The sequence below is a fragment of the Silurus meridionalis genome, chromosome 16 (genome assembly GCF_014805685.1).
Source record: "Silurus meridionalis isolate SWU-2019-XX chromosome 16, ASM1480568v1, whole genome shotgun sequence".
Classification (NCBI taxonomy): Eukaryota; Metazoa; Chordata; class Actinopteri; order Siluriformes; family Siluridae; genus Silurus; species Silurus meridionalis.
In genome coordinates this window covers 8,298,575-8,317,648 of record NC_060899.1, presented here as the reverse complement: position 1 = coordinate 8,317,648, position 19,074 = coordinate 8,298,575, and the positions used below count along the sequence as shown (strand labels likewise).

The 19,074-nt window shown below is 36.4% G+C and overlaps 1 protein-coding gene across 1 annotated transcript; it reads right to left on the bottom strand.

The window, feature by feature from the left end:
• Positions 1–4,683: 4,683 nt before the first annotated feature.
• Positions 4,684–18,488, bottom strand: ptk6b (PTK6 protein tyrosine kinase 6b). The gene is made up of 8 exons (XM_046869944.1): positions 18,084–18,488; positions 15,851–15,972; positions 15,369–15,529; positions 14,843–15,011; positions 7,405–7,563; positions 6,993–7,174; positions 6,013–6,166; positions 4,684–5,781 (listed from the first exon to the last, which is right to left on the bottom strand). The coding sequence occupies exons 1-8, from the start codon at positions 18,416–18,418 to the stop codon at positions 5,600–5,602; spliced, it is 1,464 nt and encodes a 487-aa protein (XP_046725900.1). The 5' UTR covers positions 18,419–18,488; the 3' UTR covers positions 4,684–5,599.
• Between the last annotated feature and the right edge of the window lie 586 nt (positions 18,489–19,074).

The following is a 19,074-nucleotide window of genomic DNA, read 5'->3' as shown; positions in this document are numbered from 1 at the left end:
TCCACTCAGGAATCCTCCAGATGCCAGACACTCCAGCACTGCATAGCAATTGGTTGAGAAACTGGGGCCGCCCCCATTTGCTTTCTTGACATTTTCACAAACTTGGGGGGAGGTGTGATCAAGACTCATAAGCTCTAACATTCTTCTTTCATGTTAAAGTGATAATGTTAGTTTTTTCTCCCCTCCCTTCAAACCAGTTGAAGTGTGCATCTTTATGAAAGATGTCTGCTTCCTTCTGATCAAGTGAAGTGTGCATCATAGTGAAATAAAAATCATATTATAATGCAGAAGATATTGCTTCTGCAGTGTCGTATTATATTAAGGAATCAAATGTAGAAAGGTCAAGTGATTTAGAGGACAAAGTGGATTGAGAGACTTGCCAATTATTCACATGTTCTTGTCAGCATTGGTCCACTAGTAAAACTCATTCACAGCTCATTCGAAATGGGTTCACTTGACAAGTGTCTAATATCCCTGGATGACTTTACATAAGGGTAAAAGACAGATGCCTCCTGAGATTCTGAATTTCCTGGCAAGCCCCCTGACCGCTGTGACCTTAATTTGCCACATTACGATAAATGACATTATCCTGAAAAAAACATAGGTAAAAGAAAAGACCCATGTCTTGCTTAAATTGGAGTTCTGTGAATATGCAATGTTGCAGCAGGAAGCATTGCAGTTTTACATCTTGAGAATATTGGGTTCAGTCTTGTGGTTTGTTGACTGCCTGTTTGAATAGTTTCATGTTCATTCACTTGTCACTCAGTTCAATGAGCAAAAAATAAATAAATAAAAATAAATAAACAAACAAACAAACAAATAAATAAATATATATATATATATATATATATATATATATATATATATATATATATATATACAGTATAGATAGATAGATAGATAGATAGATAGATAGATAGATAGATAGATAGATAGATAGATAGATAGATAGATAGATAGATAGATTACAACACAACGTTTGTACGGAGTAAGTGAACATGTCAAAACTGTGTCCAAAGTGTCAATATTTTGTGTGAGTCAGTGTGAGCACTACTGTGCACTGCCTTAATCCTTCTGGGCATAGAATTCACCAGAGCTGCACCGGTTGTTGCTGTGATCCTCTTCCACTCCTCCATAATGACCTTCCACTTAAAGATGCCTCATAGGTGCTTAATAGGGTTCAGGTCTTGATACAAACTTGCCCACTTCATCACCTTCAGCTTCCTCATTGGTGGTGTGTTGTCGTTATTATGTTGGAAAACTGCCAGGACAAGTTGTCTTCAGCAAACTGTTTGTGTCCTTTCTTGTGAGCCAGCTTCAGAAGAGGCTTCATCAAAAATCATTAAAACATTTATTTATGTTAATAATTCTATATAAAAAAGTTTAACTTGTATATTAGATAGTGTTTATTCAAGTTTTTATTTCTTTATTTTTAATGATTTTTGCTCACATTTAACAAAAGCGCACAAATCTAAAAAAAATAAAATAAAATTAATACTTCATAAGACCAATCTAAAAAACATTTTTAGTAAATTGTTGGCCTTTTGGAAAGTATGTTAATTTACTGTATATGTACTCAATACTTGGTAGGGGCTCCTTTTGCTTTAATTACTGCCTTAATTCGGCATGGCATGGAGGTGATTGGTCTGTGACACTGCTCAGGTGGTATGGAAGCTCAGGTTTCTTTGACAGTGGCCTTCAGCTCATTTTAGTTTTTTGGTCTCTTGTTTAACAATTTCCTCTTGGCAATACCCCATAGATTCTCTATGGGGTTCAGATCTGGTGAGTTTGCTGGCCAGTCAAGCACACCAACACCATGGTCATTTAACCAACTTTTGGTGCTTTGGGCAGTGTGGGCAGATGCCAAATCCTGCTGGAAAATAAAATCAGCATCTCCATAAAGCTGGTCAGCCGAGGGAAGCAGGAAGTGCTCGAAAAACTTCCTGGTAGACAGCTGTGCTGACCTTAGACTTGATAAAACACAGTGGACCAACACCAGCAGATGACACGACTCCCCAAACCACCACTGACTGTGCAAACTTTACACTGGACCTCAAGCAACTTGGATTCTGTGCCTCTGCTCTTTTCCTCCAGACTCTGGGACCTCTTCTTTCATCTGAAAAGACGACTTTGGCCCACTAAGCAACAGTCCAGTCATTTTTGTCCTTTGCCCAGGTAAGATACTTGGGCTTGATACAGGGAATGCATCAGTTGTAGCCCATGGATACGTCTGTGCGTGGTGGCTCTTGAAGCACTGACTCCAGCTGCAGTCCACTCTTTGTGAATCTCCCTAAATTCTTGAATGGGCTTCATTTCACCCTTTTTTACCACATTCTTTTTTTACTTTCATTCAACTTTCTGACTACTCTAAAATGTATCCAAGTTAAATTTCTATAGTATTCTTCTATATCGCCTATAGTATCTTCTTGAGAAGATTGTCCAATGTCCAATGCCTTAAGCACTGTGCTACCCTAGCTGTTTGTTTATAATAAAAAACTTTTCATTCATAGAAAGATAAATTCTGATCTATAGAATCATTTACATGGAACGTTTCCTCTACAGTGTTATACTGCACCTACTTACAAACTGGAGGAAGAAAATATTAACGAGAAACTTATGAAAATGGCTACTGATTCAAATGTACAGTAGAGCTGTTAAAAAATACCATGAATAAATAGAGTTCATACAGAAATACACATCATATCATAACAGGTTTTAAAGTGCTTTGGAGTGCCACAAAACATGTGATAAAGTCAGCATGACACATATGAATTAGATTAGATGCCAATACTACATACTACAATATTACAAAAACACTTCTTCATCTCAACACATACCAGCACTCACCAAAATAGAGATTATGCAACATGCAGACTCTCAGACAAATAGTGCAATTTTTTCTTCAGTATCAATGTTCAGAGAGTGCTTTACCCTCGGTCGGGGCCTGATTTGGTCAAATTCAGCACGTGTCAGCACTGTTCTTTAAACTTCATCACACAGGCACTGCATGAACACTCTAACCTACCCTGCAAGCCATGACCTGATGGTGCACTGTAGCAAGCACACACAAACCCCCCCCCCCCCACCCCAAAAAAAAAAACCAAAACAAAACAAAACAAAACAAAAAAAAACAACCCAGAAGGAAAAAAAAAATCAGGAAAATGCTTTATGAGATTGTATATCTAATAGAGAGCCTGTACTAGCTTTAATATCTTTGTCTTATTTCTGTGTTGTAAGTAGATTTGGTCTTGATCGGTTAGCTTTATCATATTTATTGCAAGAGAATTAAAAGATAAAGACATGAAAATAATTGAAGTCTGGTGGCTGTATTTTCGCTGCAGTGAGCAGGTTGCTGGTGAGGTTTGGCTTCATTCAAAGTTTTTCTGAATGATCACTTTTATCCTATGGTAAAAAAAATGTTTTTCTGTTGATAGTGGTCTCTTTTAGGATGTCGAAGTAAATAACACTGGGTTTGGTAAAGTAATAATATTTGGTTTTATGTCCTTTACTTGCCATAACTTCATGAAGCTGGGGACTATTGCATTCTTCTTTCATGGTGCTTTCACAGGCTTGTATTAGAACTTCTTTTAGCTGTTTGTTTCCCTTTAGTCTCCTTTCCAGACCGTGAACTGCTTAATTGGGCTAATAAAGTCTTCTGCTGTATCAGCAATTTATTTTGAGTCATTATCATGATCAGCATGATGAATTTCCCTCTAATTAGAGTGGATATATTTAGCTATAAATGGTCATACAGTATATAAATGCAGTAACCAAAGGCCTATGAACATTTAGAGTTATTAACTGTTTCAACAAGGTAAAAAGACACCTTTAACAAGAAACACCTGTAGGTAACATGTTGCAGTAAATAGCAACAAATTCAAGCTGACATTCTGATCTACTGTCCCATATTTGTCTGATTTCAAACCCAAACCCAAATATCCTCAATACGTTCGGAGGGAACCGCATGTTGTGGTCTTTATAGCAACATGCTGTACATACAGTTTTAGTCTGGAAATATATTTGCAGCTTTGACAAAAAGAAAAAAAAAAACATAATATACCCTGGCACATGAACTGTTTGTATTTTCTATATATTCTCCAGGTTATATGACTATGTTTTATTTTGCAAAAAAATTATTGCATACAATGAAAGTGCCACCTTGTGGTAAATCTTGACTTGCATGAACAAAAGCATGATGAACTGCCTGACCGATTTCATTAGACCTGATTTCACTAAACTCCTTTGCACAGTATATTGTATATTACTATATATACCATATATTATTACCTACTGCACATTCTGTACATTAATCACCCTCACCCCTGTATATATGGACCTCATACCCTATTTATCTTACTGCTATTTTTTGTAAATAGGCCACTTATGCACTTCTGGTTAGATGCTAACTGCATTTAATTGGCTCTGTACATGTACCTTGCACAATGGCAATAAAATTGAATCTAATCTAATCCAATCTAATCTAATCTAATCTAAAATTCCCTCTCCATTCGAGAAAATTGTAAATACTGGAAGTTTCCTGTATGAAAACAATGTTCAGTTTTTTGAACATGTTGCCCAATAATTTATTTTACTGTACTGCAGGCATCATTATGTAAAATAAATGAAAATTATTCAAACTGCAGGCCAATGCTATAATACTCATTTCAGAAACACACCAAAATATTAGGATGTTTAAAATAAAATTGTATTTTATTATTATTATTTTTTTCGTTCTTTAAAGCAAATAGTACTGTGATAGTTAATAAAAGTTATGATCATTCTGTGATGTTCTATACAACATACTCCACTAAAACAATTCCTATTTGGCGGTAAATGTAGACATCTCAGGAGTTTAAATTGTAAATTGAGTAGCTTTTCAGCGAGAACTATAACCTAGGGGATTGAGTGAACTGGGAGCAATAAAAACCCTGTAGCACCAAAAGTACTCCAAAGTTTAGAAACTGTGGCTTAAATCTGTCAGCCTTATCTGAGTTGGGTTAAATTGGGTGGCGTTTTCTTGTCTTTAGTTTGTGTTTTTCACATTTTGACATGTCACTATTCTGAGTTGTAGTTTTATAAGTAAATTTTCCTATGATCGAATGCTGCTTTGGTGTTATGGTCTACTATCACACAACGAATTATGCTTCTATTAAAAACTCTGTTCTCATTATCATGTACAGTGTCTACGCCTGACATTGAGTACATATCTTAAAGCAAAATCATATATTTCCATACGCACTTGCTAGTGATTATAGTGCACTATGCTTCAATTAAACTGAAACTGTTCCAGGTTTTTTAACATCTCAGCAATATCATTACAGCAGCTTTTCATGCACATCATCTAGTATAAAAATGAATACGCTTAATAGTATTACATTTAAAACATTGTGTACAGCTCATATACTAAGACATTTTTATGCATGCTAATGTCTTAAATCCTTACTAGACTTTTAGGTGAAATCTGAATCACATGCTGTACATTACTTTGGAAAAACATATGTACATTATATACAAACAATATATATATATATATATAGAGAGAGAGAGAGAGAGAGAGAGAGAGAGAGAGAGAGAGAAAGAGAGAGAGAGAGAGAGAGAGCTAATACACGTGATTAATGTGGTCATGAAGCTCAATTCTCAGCTGCTTAAAACTTGGCCGATCCCCTGCCTGATCGCTCCAACAGGACTCCATAATCTTGGAGATGAACTGAGGACATTTGGGAGGAGCAGGCATCCTGTACCCACGTTTCAGCTCCGCAAGTAGATCTCTTTTACTGGTTCCTACCAAATGCAAAACAACAACAACAAAAGATTTTGTTTTAATTTTAACACCTAATTTATTTATGTAAAAAATCAGTCTGTTAACAAAATGACACAACTGACAGAATTTATGTTGACTGCAAGAAAGTTATTTGCATTGTGCTTACTCTGACCTAAAACCACAACTTATAATATCTATGTACTAGTAATACATTTTGGAAAAGAAATCCAAGAAAGCAGATTAGAGTTTACCTGGATACGGATTTGCACCATATGAATAAATCTCATACAAGAGAATGCCAAAAGACCAGACATCGGATTTATTTGAGAAAAGGCCATGCTCGATGGCTTCAGGAGCTGTCCATTTGAAAGGAATCTTTGTATCATTTGACAAGTAGAATGGCTCCTGCAAGCGCAATATAACAAACAGTGAAAACAAAAAATGGCTTTCCCAAGTCAGGAAACAGTTTCCAGTTGACAGCGATAGCAAACTAGCAACATTTTATCTGATTTTCTTTTGTTTGTTGATTTTGTTTTGTTTTATAAAGTAGGAATACAGTGTTGCTGCTACTAATCAGTGTTCTTTTAGTGCCATTTCATTATAAACGCTGCATGATTGTGAACGTGTGTTTTAGAAGGATGAAGAAAATGGGAAATGAACATACAAATAAAGTTTTTAGTTAATTACCTTATTTGTTTGTTCCTTAATGCAGAATACCGAACACTTTTCTAGTCTTAAAAATCGTAATCATATCTGTATTTGTTTAAAATTGTTCAAGTTCGATTTTATTCATTTTCAGTCACATCTCTATTAAGTGTTCTGACGGCTCGATACATAAGTAATAAACACTGGTATATTGAACCACTTTACACACTTTCGTGCTTAATTAAAATTTACAATCAGTTCTTTAAATACCAGATCATCATTTGGATTGTGGACGTGGTATGTTTGAAAGTGGAAAACAAAACATTACAGCATTAATATCTAACTGAGTGGCAAATATAGTATAGACAAAGAAAAGAATCATATGTAAATAAAATTTAGTTTTCATTAAATATGTTCAAGCTAAAATACTTTACTAATATACCAAAAAAATAAAATAAAATATCCTATAGCGGAGAAGGATCTATTGAATATTATAATAGTTTCAGCCTATAACATCTACTGCTACAGCATACTGTACAAACTCCAATTGAAAATTTACAAAGATCAAATATTTTGCAAAAATCACCTTGACAAATCGGGCTAAACCAAAGTCAGCCACCTTGCACAGATATCCTTCACTAACAAGTACATTGCGAGCTGCCAGGTCTCTGTGAATACTATTGTTAGTCTCCAGGTAAGTCATCCCATCAGCCACCTGGAATGCCATGTTAGTCAAGATTTCCGGGTCTAAAGTGTTGCCCTCTGGACCTAATTAAAGCAAAGAAAGTAGAGGAAAAAAATGGCTTTTAAAAATAATTTACAACTCGAGCCAATATATTTTACAGCTGCGTTGACAGTAAAACACACTATTTCCCAAAAAGTTACCATTTTTTTGTAGGATGAACAAGGTTATCATATAAAGTGCTCAGAAAGTCTAAGCCTCTTGTGCTCTTTTCATTACTGTTGCTCAAACAATAAGACTGAGAATAAAAACTTACTACGGAGCAAATTCTGCAGGTTTCCCTTCTCCATGTACTCAGTGATGATGTAATAGGGGGAGGAGGACGTGCATATTGCGAACAGTGAAATAAGGTGGTTGTGTCGCAACCGTTTCAAAACCTCAACCTCCATGTGAAAAGTTTTCTGGTTCAGAGACTCTGAGTGGGAGACACAGAAAATAATATTAAACATAAAATGCTTAATTTTCATGCCATAGTTTGTGTCCATCTTTGTATCACCAGAAATCAATGCAAAGTTTTTCTTAATAATCAGCTTCATCCTATGATATAAAGAGCTGTGGTCTCTTCTAACATGATAATTTTTCTATCAACAGGATGTAAGGGTTCACTGAATGAATATGGAAAAGTACACGTTGGTGTTTTTAACTAAGGACAGGCTGTTAATTAAGTCAGGTGTGCTGGGAGCAATAAAGCACAGAAATTTGCAGGACAGTGTCCACCAGGACCAGAAATGGGAAGTTTGCCGTAGTTCAAATTAACATAATGCAGTTTCGGGATTAAAGTTCATTACTAGTCAAATCTCAAGACTGCAAGAAAGCCACTAAACCGTCAAACCCCCAATTGTTCTACTTTCTAGATATGAGATGATACGCTAAAGCCACAAAGAGAAATACTAAAACACTGTGTTCATGAGATACTATTTATACAAAACAATTACTTATTTATTTGTTTGTTTATTTGTTTATTTATTAATTAATTTAGTTATCTAAAAAGCCAATTACTTTGCAGCAACTACTGATACTACTACTACTACAGTGGTTAATATATATATATATATATATATATATATATATATATATATATATATATATATATATATATATATATATATATATATATAGTTAAATCTATTCTGAAGAAAAATCTGCTGAATATTTTCACAGTGCCCCCGGAAAGTGTTTCCAGAGCTTTACATTTATTACTTTTTGTTATGTTACAGCATTATTCCAAAATAGATAAAATTCATTATTTTCCTCAAAACTCTACAAACAATACTCAATAATAACAGCGTGAAAGAAGTTTGTTTGAAATTTTTACCCGGAAGGGTACAGAAAAATGTCTGCATCATTAAACGTCCCGATGAGCACAGTGGCCTCCATCATCCGTAAATAGAAGTAGTTTGGAACCACCAATACTCTTCCTAGAGCGGGCTGCCCAGTCAAACTAAGCGATCGGGGGAGAAGGGCCTTGGTCAGGGAGGTAACGAAGAACCCAAGGGTCACTCTGAAAAAGCTCCAGTGTTTCTCTATTGAAAGAGGAGAACTTTTCAGAAGAACAAGCCACTTCTTAGTAAAAGGTACATGACAGTCCGCCTGTAATTTGCCAAAAGGCACCTGAAGGACTCTCAGACCATCAGAAACAAAATGCTCTGGTCTGATGAAACAAAGATTTAACTCTTTGGCCTGAATGCCAAACGTCATGTCTGGAGGAAACCAGGCACCACTCATCACCTGTCCAATACCATCCCCACAGTGAAGCATGGTGGAGGCAGCAACATGCTGTGGGGATGTTTTTCAGTGGCAGGAACTGGAAGACTAGTCAGGATTGAGGGAAATATGAATGCAGCAATGTACAGTGACATCCTTGATGAAAGCCTGCTCCAGAGCGCTCTGACGGTTAATCTTTCAACAGGACAATGACTCTAAGCACACAGCCAAGATAACAAAGGAGTGGCTACAGGACAACTCTGTGAATGTCCGGGAGTGGCCCAGCCAGAGCCCAGACTTGAACCCGATGAAACATCTCAGGAGAGATCTGAAAATTGCTGTGTACCGACGATCCCCATACAACCTGATGAAGTTTGAGAGGTTCTACAAAGAAGAATAGGAGAAACTAGCTAAAAAAAGGTGTCAAGCTTGTAGCATTATAATAAAAAAAACGTAGAGCTGTAATTGGTGCCAAAGCTGCTACAACAAAGTATTGAGGAAAGGCTGTAAATACTTGTGTACATGTTATTTCTATTTGTTTTTTAATAAACCTGCAAAGATTTCAACATTTTAGATTGTAATTATGGGGTATTTATTATAGAATATTTTAGGAAAATAATGAATTTAATACATTTTGGAATAAGGCTGTAACAAAATGGGGAAAAAGTGAATGTGGAAAATAAACTTAAAATCGTTTTTCCCACCAGGGGGCAGCACGTTCACAAATTAGATAGAGCGTCTGCTTCTAGGGAGCAATGAGAAGTGGACACCAAATTGCCACAAGTGTTTCCAAATGTAAGCTGCTGCTGATCCAAGCTAAAGTTAAATTATTTGGGACAATAATATCTGAAAGGCGACAGATGGCTAAGATGAGATAGCTAGCATGTTTAATTAACCAAAGCATTCCACAAAATGACAGGTGATGAGTTGGCTTGGCATGCTTAATGCCTACGATAACTTTAATTACATCTTATAAGATTACATCTTATAACAAGATACTGCACATGGCCATCTTATGGCATTTAAATGACATAATCATGTCCAATGGACAGGATTGTTTCTGAACAGCAATTTCATCTGATCCCCATTTAAGCAATACAGGTTAGATAAGAAATTAAATTTTTATGAATATAAAATAATGTTCCACAGCTGAATCCATCCTTCCCATTTCTATCTAGTAGCAATGCACAAACTGGATGTTTATGTACCACATCTGTCATGACTGTTTCACACCAGGTCGGATGGCTCATTTAACAAATGCATGCGTCTGCCATTATTAATTGTTGCAACATACTGAATCCAACCACTTTATTTCGATTTACTAAAAGTTATACCCCATGCCAGTTTACGTGTTTTGCACATTACACTGAATAAACCAGTGCTGACTTACTTGCTGGTACTCCACTGTCTACTGTATATGCAATTGCTGATACTTTCGATGTGCTCGAGTCTCACAACCTCCTTTCACATTTCTCAGCAAAACCATCTGAATTACTTTCACTCACGAGAGCATGCTTCTCTTCAACAGGCCAATCTCTCACAACCTACACTGACTCATAAGTTCTCTGCAGCTGAAGATGCATGCAAATTTTGGAAACTGACTACCTTCAGAAAAGCCAATTCGTCATTCTCCACTGTTTGAATTTATTGGATGCGATTACACTCCGTCTTTTACTGCAGTTTGTGAATGTCACGCTAAGGACTCTAATACTAGCTCTGTAGGTAATGCCCATGCTGATTCAGTGGAAAAGAAAACAGCATTGCATTGTTTCCTACCAGCACTTCAGATATCCAAGATTTCGTGTTGATTAACACTGACATACTTTTCAAATTACAGTAATGTACCGTACTGCAGTTGTTAAGATTTATTCCATTATTTTTTTCTTATTTTCATCATATTTGTACAGATCTGTATTTGTATTTCTTTTTAGCGGTTTTAGTTTCATCCCAGTCGTGTTTCTTAGGCTATGGGCGGTATGTTGTTAAAGTTTTGCGTGTCCTTTATTTTTTTTAAGTAAGAGAATGATTACTGGAACACCTCCAGTGCTCTTGGTTCCAAGATTATAAATGTATACCGTATTTTCCGGACTATAAGCCGTTACTTTTTTCCTACGTTTTAAACCCCGCGGCTTAAACAATGAAGCGGCTTATTTATGAATTTTTCCTGGGTTTTTCCTGGTTTCACAAACTTCAAGCCAAAAAACTGAACCCCATAACATTTGACCAATGAAATTTCTGAACGGAAACGGAAAAACGCACCTCACCTGTGTTCTGAGCTGCACGGCATCGGGAGAGAAAACGTTTTTTTTTTTAAATGCACGACGATGACAAAAGATAAACTCCCGAGAGAAATAGTTGTGAAAGGAAGGAGGAAGACAGTGAACAATGACTTTCTTGGTCGGCTACTGTTTAGATACAAGCTGTTGTAACGCGTTGAGTCTGGGTGAAGGGAGAGCTCGCTAACTCCAGTTGCAACAAAAATCATATAAGCACAGACAGGTTTCCAAAACTCGTGCTTTTTTATTTTTCTTGGCAACAGCGTTAAGGGTTAGTCAAAGAAACTTAGAAATGAGCATCAGAAAAAAATTAAGGACATATTCCTCGTCTTGAACACACGCAGTAATACTGGAAAAATGCTGTGCCAGGCTATTCCCAAAATACCGCTATGCTCCTAAAGCAAGCGCAATATATTTCACCCGTTACACCGTGTGTAACGTGTCTTTCGTTAAAGCCTGTGTAAAGTACTTATAGACAGGTGCGGTTTATTTATGTTAAAAATAAAAATATTTGTACAATTCCGTGGCTTATATATGGGTGCGCTTTATAGTCCGGAAATTACGGTAATATAGATTATAATAAGATTATAAGACCCAGTCTGTGAATGCACAATGAGGCCAATAGATGTGTGAGTCTGAGTGTATTTATGCTTATTATCTAGATTAAAAGTTCATTGCTGATTATGTGCAAATAAGATGATGGTAGTGTCCTGTAGTGTTGCTCTTGGAAGTGTTTTTTTTAGTTGTGACTTTTATTGGAATCCTTCCTTTAGCTATAGCTAATAAGCATCTTGTGGTTTTTTTATCCCCAAAAAGCTGAAGCCATTGCCTACTGATGAACTGATGATATTTCCTTTCCATGCTTTAGTTATGTTGTTTGACTACTGACTTTGTAGAGTATATTTTGATAAGGATGTCTAATTAATTTTTGATGTAAAGATTTATGTGTTTGTAGGAGAAAAAAGAACTATGGAGTGATTACATAGGCCACTATGATTGTTTTGTACAGGTATGAAAGAAGAAAGACTGAAGCAAATTTTAATTGATTTGATTTATTTTTACTGGGTTGTATGCATTTATTTTATTTATTTAATATTTTTTTAGGTGCTTCAGCCCCAGACTGTGAAGGCATGCTAAAACTAATGGACATGTTATGGCTCTCCCCTTCAGTTCACCTAGAGGAGGAGGCTAATGCCTACAGCTACTGTATCTTTTGCTGGCTGGCCAATCCTTTGAGTTTAATGATGCATGAAATCTGCTACACAACAACTTAATAACTGCACTGCTACCAGTCGAATTTGTTAAAAATCCTCGCACAGATCTTCGTTGTGATTCACTTCCCTCTATGCGCTTGCCCTTTTTGCCGAAACTGATACATGGGTCAGATCATGTTTCAAAAGGGGGTATAGAGGCACTAATAAGGAGCAACTGTCTTCTCAGTATTTCCCGACAAATTGACCAAATACTGTGTAATTTGTATTCAGCACTACACACCACACGTAGAACAATTAGCACACCCAAATCCAGACTTTCCATTTGAACAAATTGTGTTGGATTGGCACTCTGACAGAGCTATCCATAAAAAAGTCTTGACAGATAAAACTCAAGGCTTATACCTAGAGTATATTAACTGCTTAAACAAACAATCTAACAGAGTACCATCTGGGGGAAAACCCACCTGCCAATCACATGCTCACATCTAGATGTAAATATCAGCAAATATAATCATATCTTTAGATCTTCATTGTATAAAATATCTGGATTTGCTGTGCAATAGTTTTGGAGGGTAATGTATAATGTAAAATACACATTTCCCACAATCATATTTTGTATATTTTCTCATTATACACAAGTTAAATTTGGATTGTATTTATATGCGAATTTGACTTATATTAGTCATAGACACGTGTTAACTTGCGTTTCTTACCACGGTCAAGCAACCCGCAGTAACAGACTGTGTGTATAGAGATTATTTTAAAGTGACTATATATATCTGCCCTGAATACTGGCCAATGTAAAAATGTTAAGCAGCAGTGTATTACAGGCTGTTTCACTATTATTTTGAGACTGTTTTCCTTTGAAACTTGTGCAACATCACTTCCTTCTGATCAGCTTAATTTTGTGGCCTTTTAAGTAAGCATGCATTGGTGCAGTTAAGTTCCCACTTTTTGGGTGTTTTTTATGTTTTGTATGTAACTCTGATGTTTCTGCCTAGTGTGTAAGAAGAGGTAGAGCTCTTAACAAATATAATCAAATGTAGAAAATCCACTGTACTAGAAAAGCAATTTGCACTGCAGGTGAACTCCTTTTAACATTTATAGGTACGGAGAAACAATAACTAAAAGGAAAAATCCAGTCAAAAGAAAAAAAGTTGCTCTATTAAAATGTATTTGGGTATATATGTTTAAAAATGTTTATCTGGCATTAAACAAAGAAATTGGATTAGCATAAATATGGCCATAAAGCAATAGAATTTAGCGAAACTTTATCTTAAGGTTATGGGGTAATTTGCACAGTGGCTGGATCTATGTGAGTGTCTGGCGTGATAGGACTGAGGTTCACCCTGTCTGATACCCTGTTCCTGCTTTTTTATGAGGGAAGGAATGCAAAGTCCCATGCCATGCTCCTGCCAGAATGCCAATGGGGTGAGCACCCATACCATGTCCCAGCCCAGGGCCAACAAGGAGGCCTTCCATTCCATGTTGGATGGCACAGCTTCCTTTCACGCCCTGCTCATGCGAGGGGACAGCGACCCAGCCTCAATCCATGACCTTCACAGCGGAGGGCAACAAGCAAAGACATTGCAAAGATAATTCCTGCCTCAAGAACCAGGCTTTAGTATGCACCTTTAGCCCACAGAGGTTGGAGTACAAAGAAGGGACCTTAATATATGTTGTCAGAGACCACCCCCAACTCTCTGTCCCCAACCACCCACCATTAAAATGTGCACCAGCTGTGCTGCTTGCTGAAATGTTTATGTTCCACATGCTTTTATTTTGGTTTGTGACACGTTCTTATCATGTCTACTCCTGTCATTTTATTGTTTCTTTTGTTCAACTTTCCCTGTTTAAAATACTGTTTCTTGAATTATGTGTGTATTTATATCTGTGTGTGTGTTTGTTACTTCACAAACTAACTCGTCTAGTTTCTACTGCGAATACCAAGCCGTTTTTGTTCATGATTCATGTGTTTCCTGGTTTTTGTTCTCGTTTCGTTTTCTTGTTCTCATTCACGGTTTTGCCCTTGTATTGTTGTCCATTAATTGCTCTACCTTTGCCTATTTCACGTTTTGCCCGCCGTTTTGGACTGTTATTTAAATAAACCCTCTTCCCTAGCACGTGTGTCCACTCTTTTGTGCATGCTTTCATCAAATTTCACCACATAATACAGTGGAACTGTATTGACTAATTCACTATGACTCAGGAGATATCATTTCATGCACAAAAAGGCTTTATTGATGATTTTATTTTTTATTTTTTAATGCACAGAAACATCAGTTTCCTTTTGTAAGTGCTGTCACTTTAAAACCAGGCTGAAATGTATTAGCGGTTATATTGTATACTGTCTAATTAACACCTAGGAAATGATATGCAGGTATAACTGACTTTTTCGAGTTTTAGCAAGCATACAGTTAAATCCATATCTTTTTTTGTCCTTTATTAGCTGTACATATAAGGCGACTAATGTTACTTTAAAATTCATGCGACAGCTTACCATTTTTCTTGAGAATTTTGATGGCCACCTGCGTATGGTTCTTCCACTTGCCCAGATAAACATCAGCAAAGTAACCACTGCCCAACTTGTCCTCCAAGGTGAAGTCCTCTTTGGGAAGTTCCCACATGTCTACTGTGGTGTGAGATAGGTCCTGGGACACAGGCTTTCTCTAAAAAAACAGGGTGTTACATATTTCCATATATTTATATGTCTATTTCAATGCAATCTGCACAGAAAAATATTAATGTACTAATAATGTACAAATGTAATAATAATTATTACTAATGTAATAATAAATGAACCTTTTTTATTATTATTATTCATCACGTCTGCTTTGTGTTTTGATGCTGTATGGTTTCTAATTACATAACAGCGAGAGTTAAAAAAAGCACTTCCTCAACTGTTCTGTATTTTTGAGAAGACAAACAACAGGTCAGAATATAATGTAAAATGATGTGCAACACAAATGTAATTAGAAACCAACATTTTTTAAAGAGTACAATTAAACACAGACAGAAAGCCTCACCCTAACACAAGGTTTCCCAAGTTTGTATGAAGGGGCCAGAGGATGACTCTGATAGTGTTGTACAAGATCCAGCAAACTTGAGAAGCAACATGATTCCTCCACGTAGAATCCCTTTTTCGACTGAAAGATCTTAAAGTGCTTTGATTTGTTTTTTACCTTAACTGATTTAAAAGGGGAAAAAGAATTGAACAAAAAAAACAACAAAAAAAACACAAATCAGAATGAAACAAAACAAAGACACAACAAAAAAGATTTGGCAACATCGCAGTCTGAGAAACAACAGCTTACTGACAGGAAGTACATGCTCTATTAGATGATAAACAGTTGAATTCATAGATTTAACATCATAGTGATGTTTCTAGAGATAATGCATGCTCAAGCTATGATTGTTTTGTGTAGGCTGGAAGATGAATAACATCATAATCAAATAATCAAAATAAAAACAAAAGACAGTATAAAGCAAATAGCCTTTAAATACACACCCGAGATTACATGGCCCACATTGTCATTTTCACTGACTCGCACCAGGAAAGCTCCCTCTTTGTTTTGACTTGTCAGGAGGTGACTGACACACTCAACCCGGTTCATTTTCCCAAAGAACCACCTAAAAAGTATAGTGTCATAATAAATATATCAAATCACTGAGAATTTTGAAAGTTTGCACAGTTAAAAAGAGTGAAGAGATCTACGGTCCTATAATACACTGACCTCCACTAATATTTGAAACCTTTATAAATATGAGCAATATAAGCTTTTTTAAAAACTGTCTTTTATCACTGAGAAGCTCTGAGTCTCCTTCTACAATGCCTGTTGAGGCCACATCAGGAGCTGAATTTGTGCTCATGTAGACCATATTTGTGTTGATTATGGGTTTCTCTGACCAGAGAACCTAATCTCATTTGAAGTTCCAGTAATGTCTGGGAAAGTAAAGATGTTAGGTTTTTTTCTGGATAAGATTACAGTCATTTTTCTTACTACCCTTCAAAAACCTGTGGTGATGTAGGCGACGTTGGATTGTTATTTTGGAGACTTACCGACTCCAAGACATGACTAAATTCTGCAATCCTTCAGCTATGATCCTTGGAGTCTTTTTTAGCCACTCAAACCACCCACTTCACTTCATTGATTCATAACATTTACAATCGATTGGACCTACTTAATTATTGCCCCCTGTGGTAGAAATGGAAATTGTTCAAAATGCTTTTGCTATTTTCTTAGTCACTTCCCATTTTGATAGTCAACAACCGTTTTGCAGCACATCACATCTATATTACTTGGTCTTACCTATTGTGATGAATGACTAAAGGGATTTGATAATATCCCCTTGAATGACTAAGGGTTGCCAATAGTAGTAAAAGGCACTGTATGACCAAAAAATTATTTATTTGCAAAAAATATTAAAACAAAACAAACCTAACCCTAGTTTTTGTCAGTAGCAAATGCGTCATCGTTATAACCCTGATAATAGTGGGTTGTGAAACACTGTTTTAAAATTAGAAAATTACAGCCCCTTTGTTTATGATTCACACCAAACCACATTCAAAGAATGGCTTTAAAGAGCTATAGTGTCTTTTGCGTTATACACGTCCACCATGCCACTATAAAAAGTGTTATCTCATGACTTATATGGACCTTGCACAGTTAAAAGATTATGTAATATCTTTTCAATATCTTATATATATATATATATATATATATATATATATATATATATATATATATATATATATATATATATAATATCTTATCTTTTTGATATATGTCCTTGACTTATATTATGACTTCAGGACATATTGTATATCATATACAGTGGTTTTGTGCGAGCCAACATAAACTTACCATTGGAATCTAGAGTAGTTGGGAATTTTTATTACATTATTCTCATAGTTTTAAGACAATATAACAATGTTTTTATTTTGTGTAGATTTGTGTGATTCTGACCTGAGTTCAACCGCTGGTTTGAGATAAACACTTACATTTTAGTTAGACAATATGGTTCAAGTTAGACATAATACTTTAGATTAGACACTATGGTTTAGATCTTGCACTTTTGTTTAGACATTGTGGTTTAAATTAGACATTGTGGTTTACTTTAGACATTGTGGTTTACATTGGACACTTAAATTAGACATTGTGATTTACATTAGACATAATGGGTTAGATTAGACATTATAGTTTAAATTGGACACTTCAATTAGACAATGTTGTTTCAATCAGACATTGTAATTTAGATTGGGCACTTTCTATTATTAACCTTTGTAGTTTAGATTAGACATGATGGTGTACATTAGACTATAGGATTTTCGATTACACATTGTGGTTTAAATTGGACACTTTCAAGTTACACATTATGGTTGAAATTAGACTTTAGGGTTTAGATTAGACTGTGGTTTAAATTAAACATGTTTAATTCAGACTTTATGGTTTAGATTAGACACTTTGGTTTAAATTGGACACTTTTAAATGATACTTTTTAGTTTCGATCAGACATTGTGATTTTAATTAGACTTTATGGTTTAGATTAGACACTGTGGTTTGGATTAGACACTGTTTATAAATAAAGGCTTTATGGTTTACAATCTTACCTCGGGTTTTTTTTCCCACTTACCAGCTTGGGCAATGCGCAAAGCTTCCTTTCTGTGTGATTTCAGAAAGCGCATAAAGAGAAAGAAACGGATTATAAAGAGAAAAAAGGACGGAAAGTTAAACTCTCACGGTTGTGATGTAACCGAATCTGCGCGCTCCAGGTAATTGTGCGGCACGATTCCGGCGGCGAGCACGCAGCCGCTCGGGTCCAGTTTGGCGGCGGTCCACCAGTCCCCTGTGCGCCGCACGATGCGGAACCGATCTCCCGCGTCGAACGACAGCTCGTCTGTGTCGCGCGCCTCGAAAGCCCATAGCGCCATGTACACGGCGCTGTCCCCCGACTCCTGCTTCCCATCCTCATTACTGTCTCCTTTTGTCTCGGGCTTATCGCGCTTTTCACTTTTAAACAGCTGGTCCCATAAAGCCCGGAGACACGGACACGATCTCTTCAAACACTCCTCCATGTGTTCCTCTACAGTGCGCTGTATGAAGGCGCGCTCCGGTTAAACACGCACACACACACACACACCCCAACCACCCACCCCCCAACACACACCCACCCAAATTCAATTCAGAACACGCTTCTTATCAGAGGGAAATGATATGTAGTACATGAAGTGTGCAGACTTCCCCATTTCCTCCACGCCTACACTGCGCAGGACGGACGTAACACTGCGCAATACCTGACTGGAAGTGATGCATGCAGTTCACCAAATTAGTGCAGTAAACAATAAAAACCCTGCCTGCAAAGACAAAACCTCAACGGACACAATCAAAAAAATGCAATGCATTTCTTTACATTGCTGCTAACAAGGAGACACAGTTTCTGACTTTTGTATGTACAGTACAGACCAAAAGTTTGGACACACCTTCTCATTCAAAGAGTTTTCTTTATCTTCATGACTATGAAAATTGTAGATTCACACTGAAGGCATCAAAACTATGAATTAACACATTTGGAATTATATACATAACAAAAAAGTGTGAAACAACTGAAAATATGTCATATTGTAGGTTCTTCAAAGTAGCCACCTTTTGCTTTGATTACTGCTTTGCACACTCTTGGCATTCTCTTGATGAGCTTCAAGAGGTAGTCACCTGAAATGGTCTTCCAACAGTC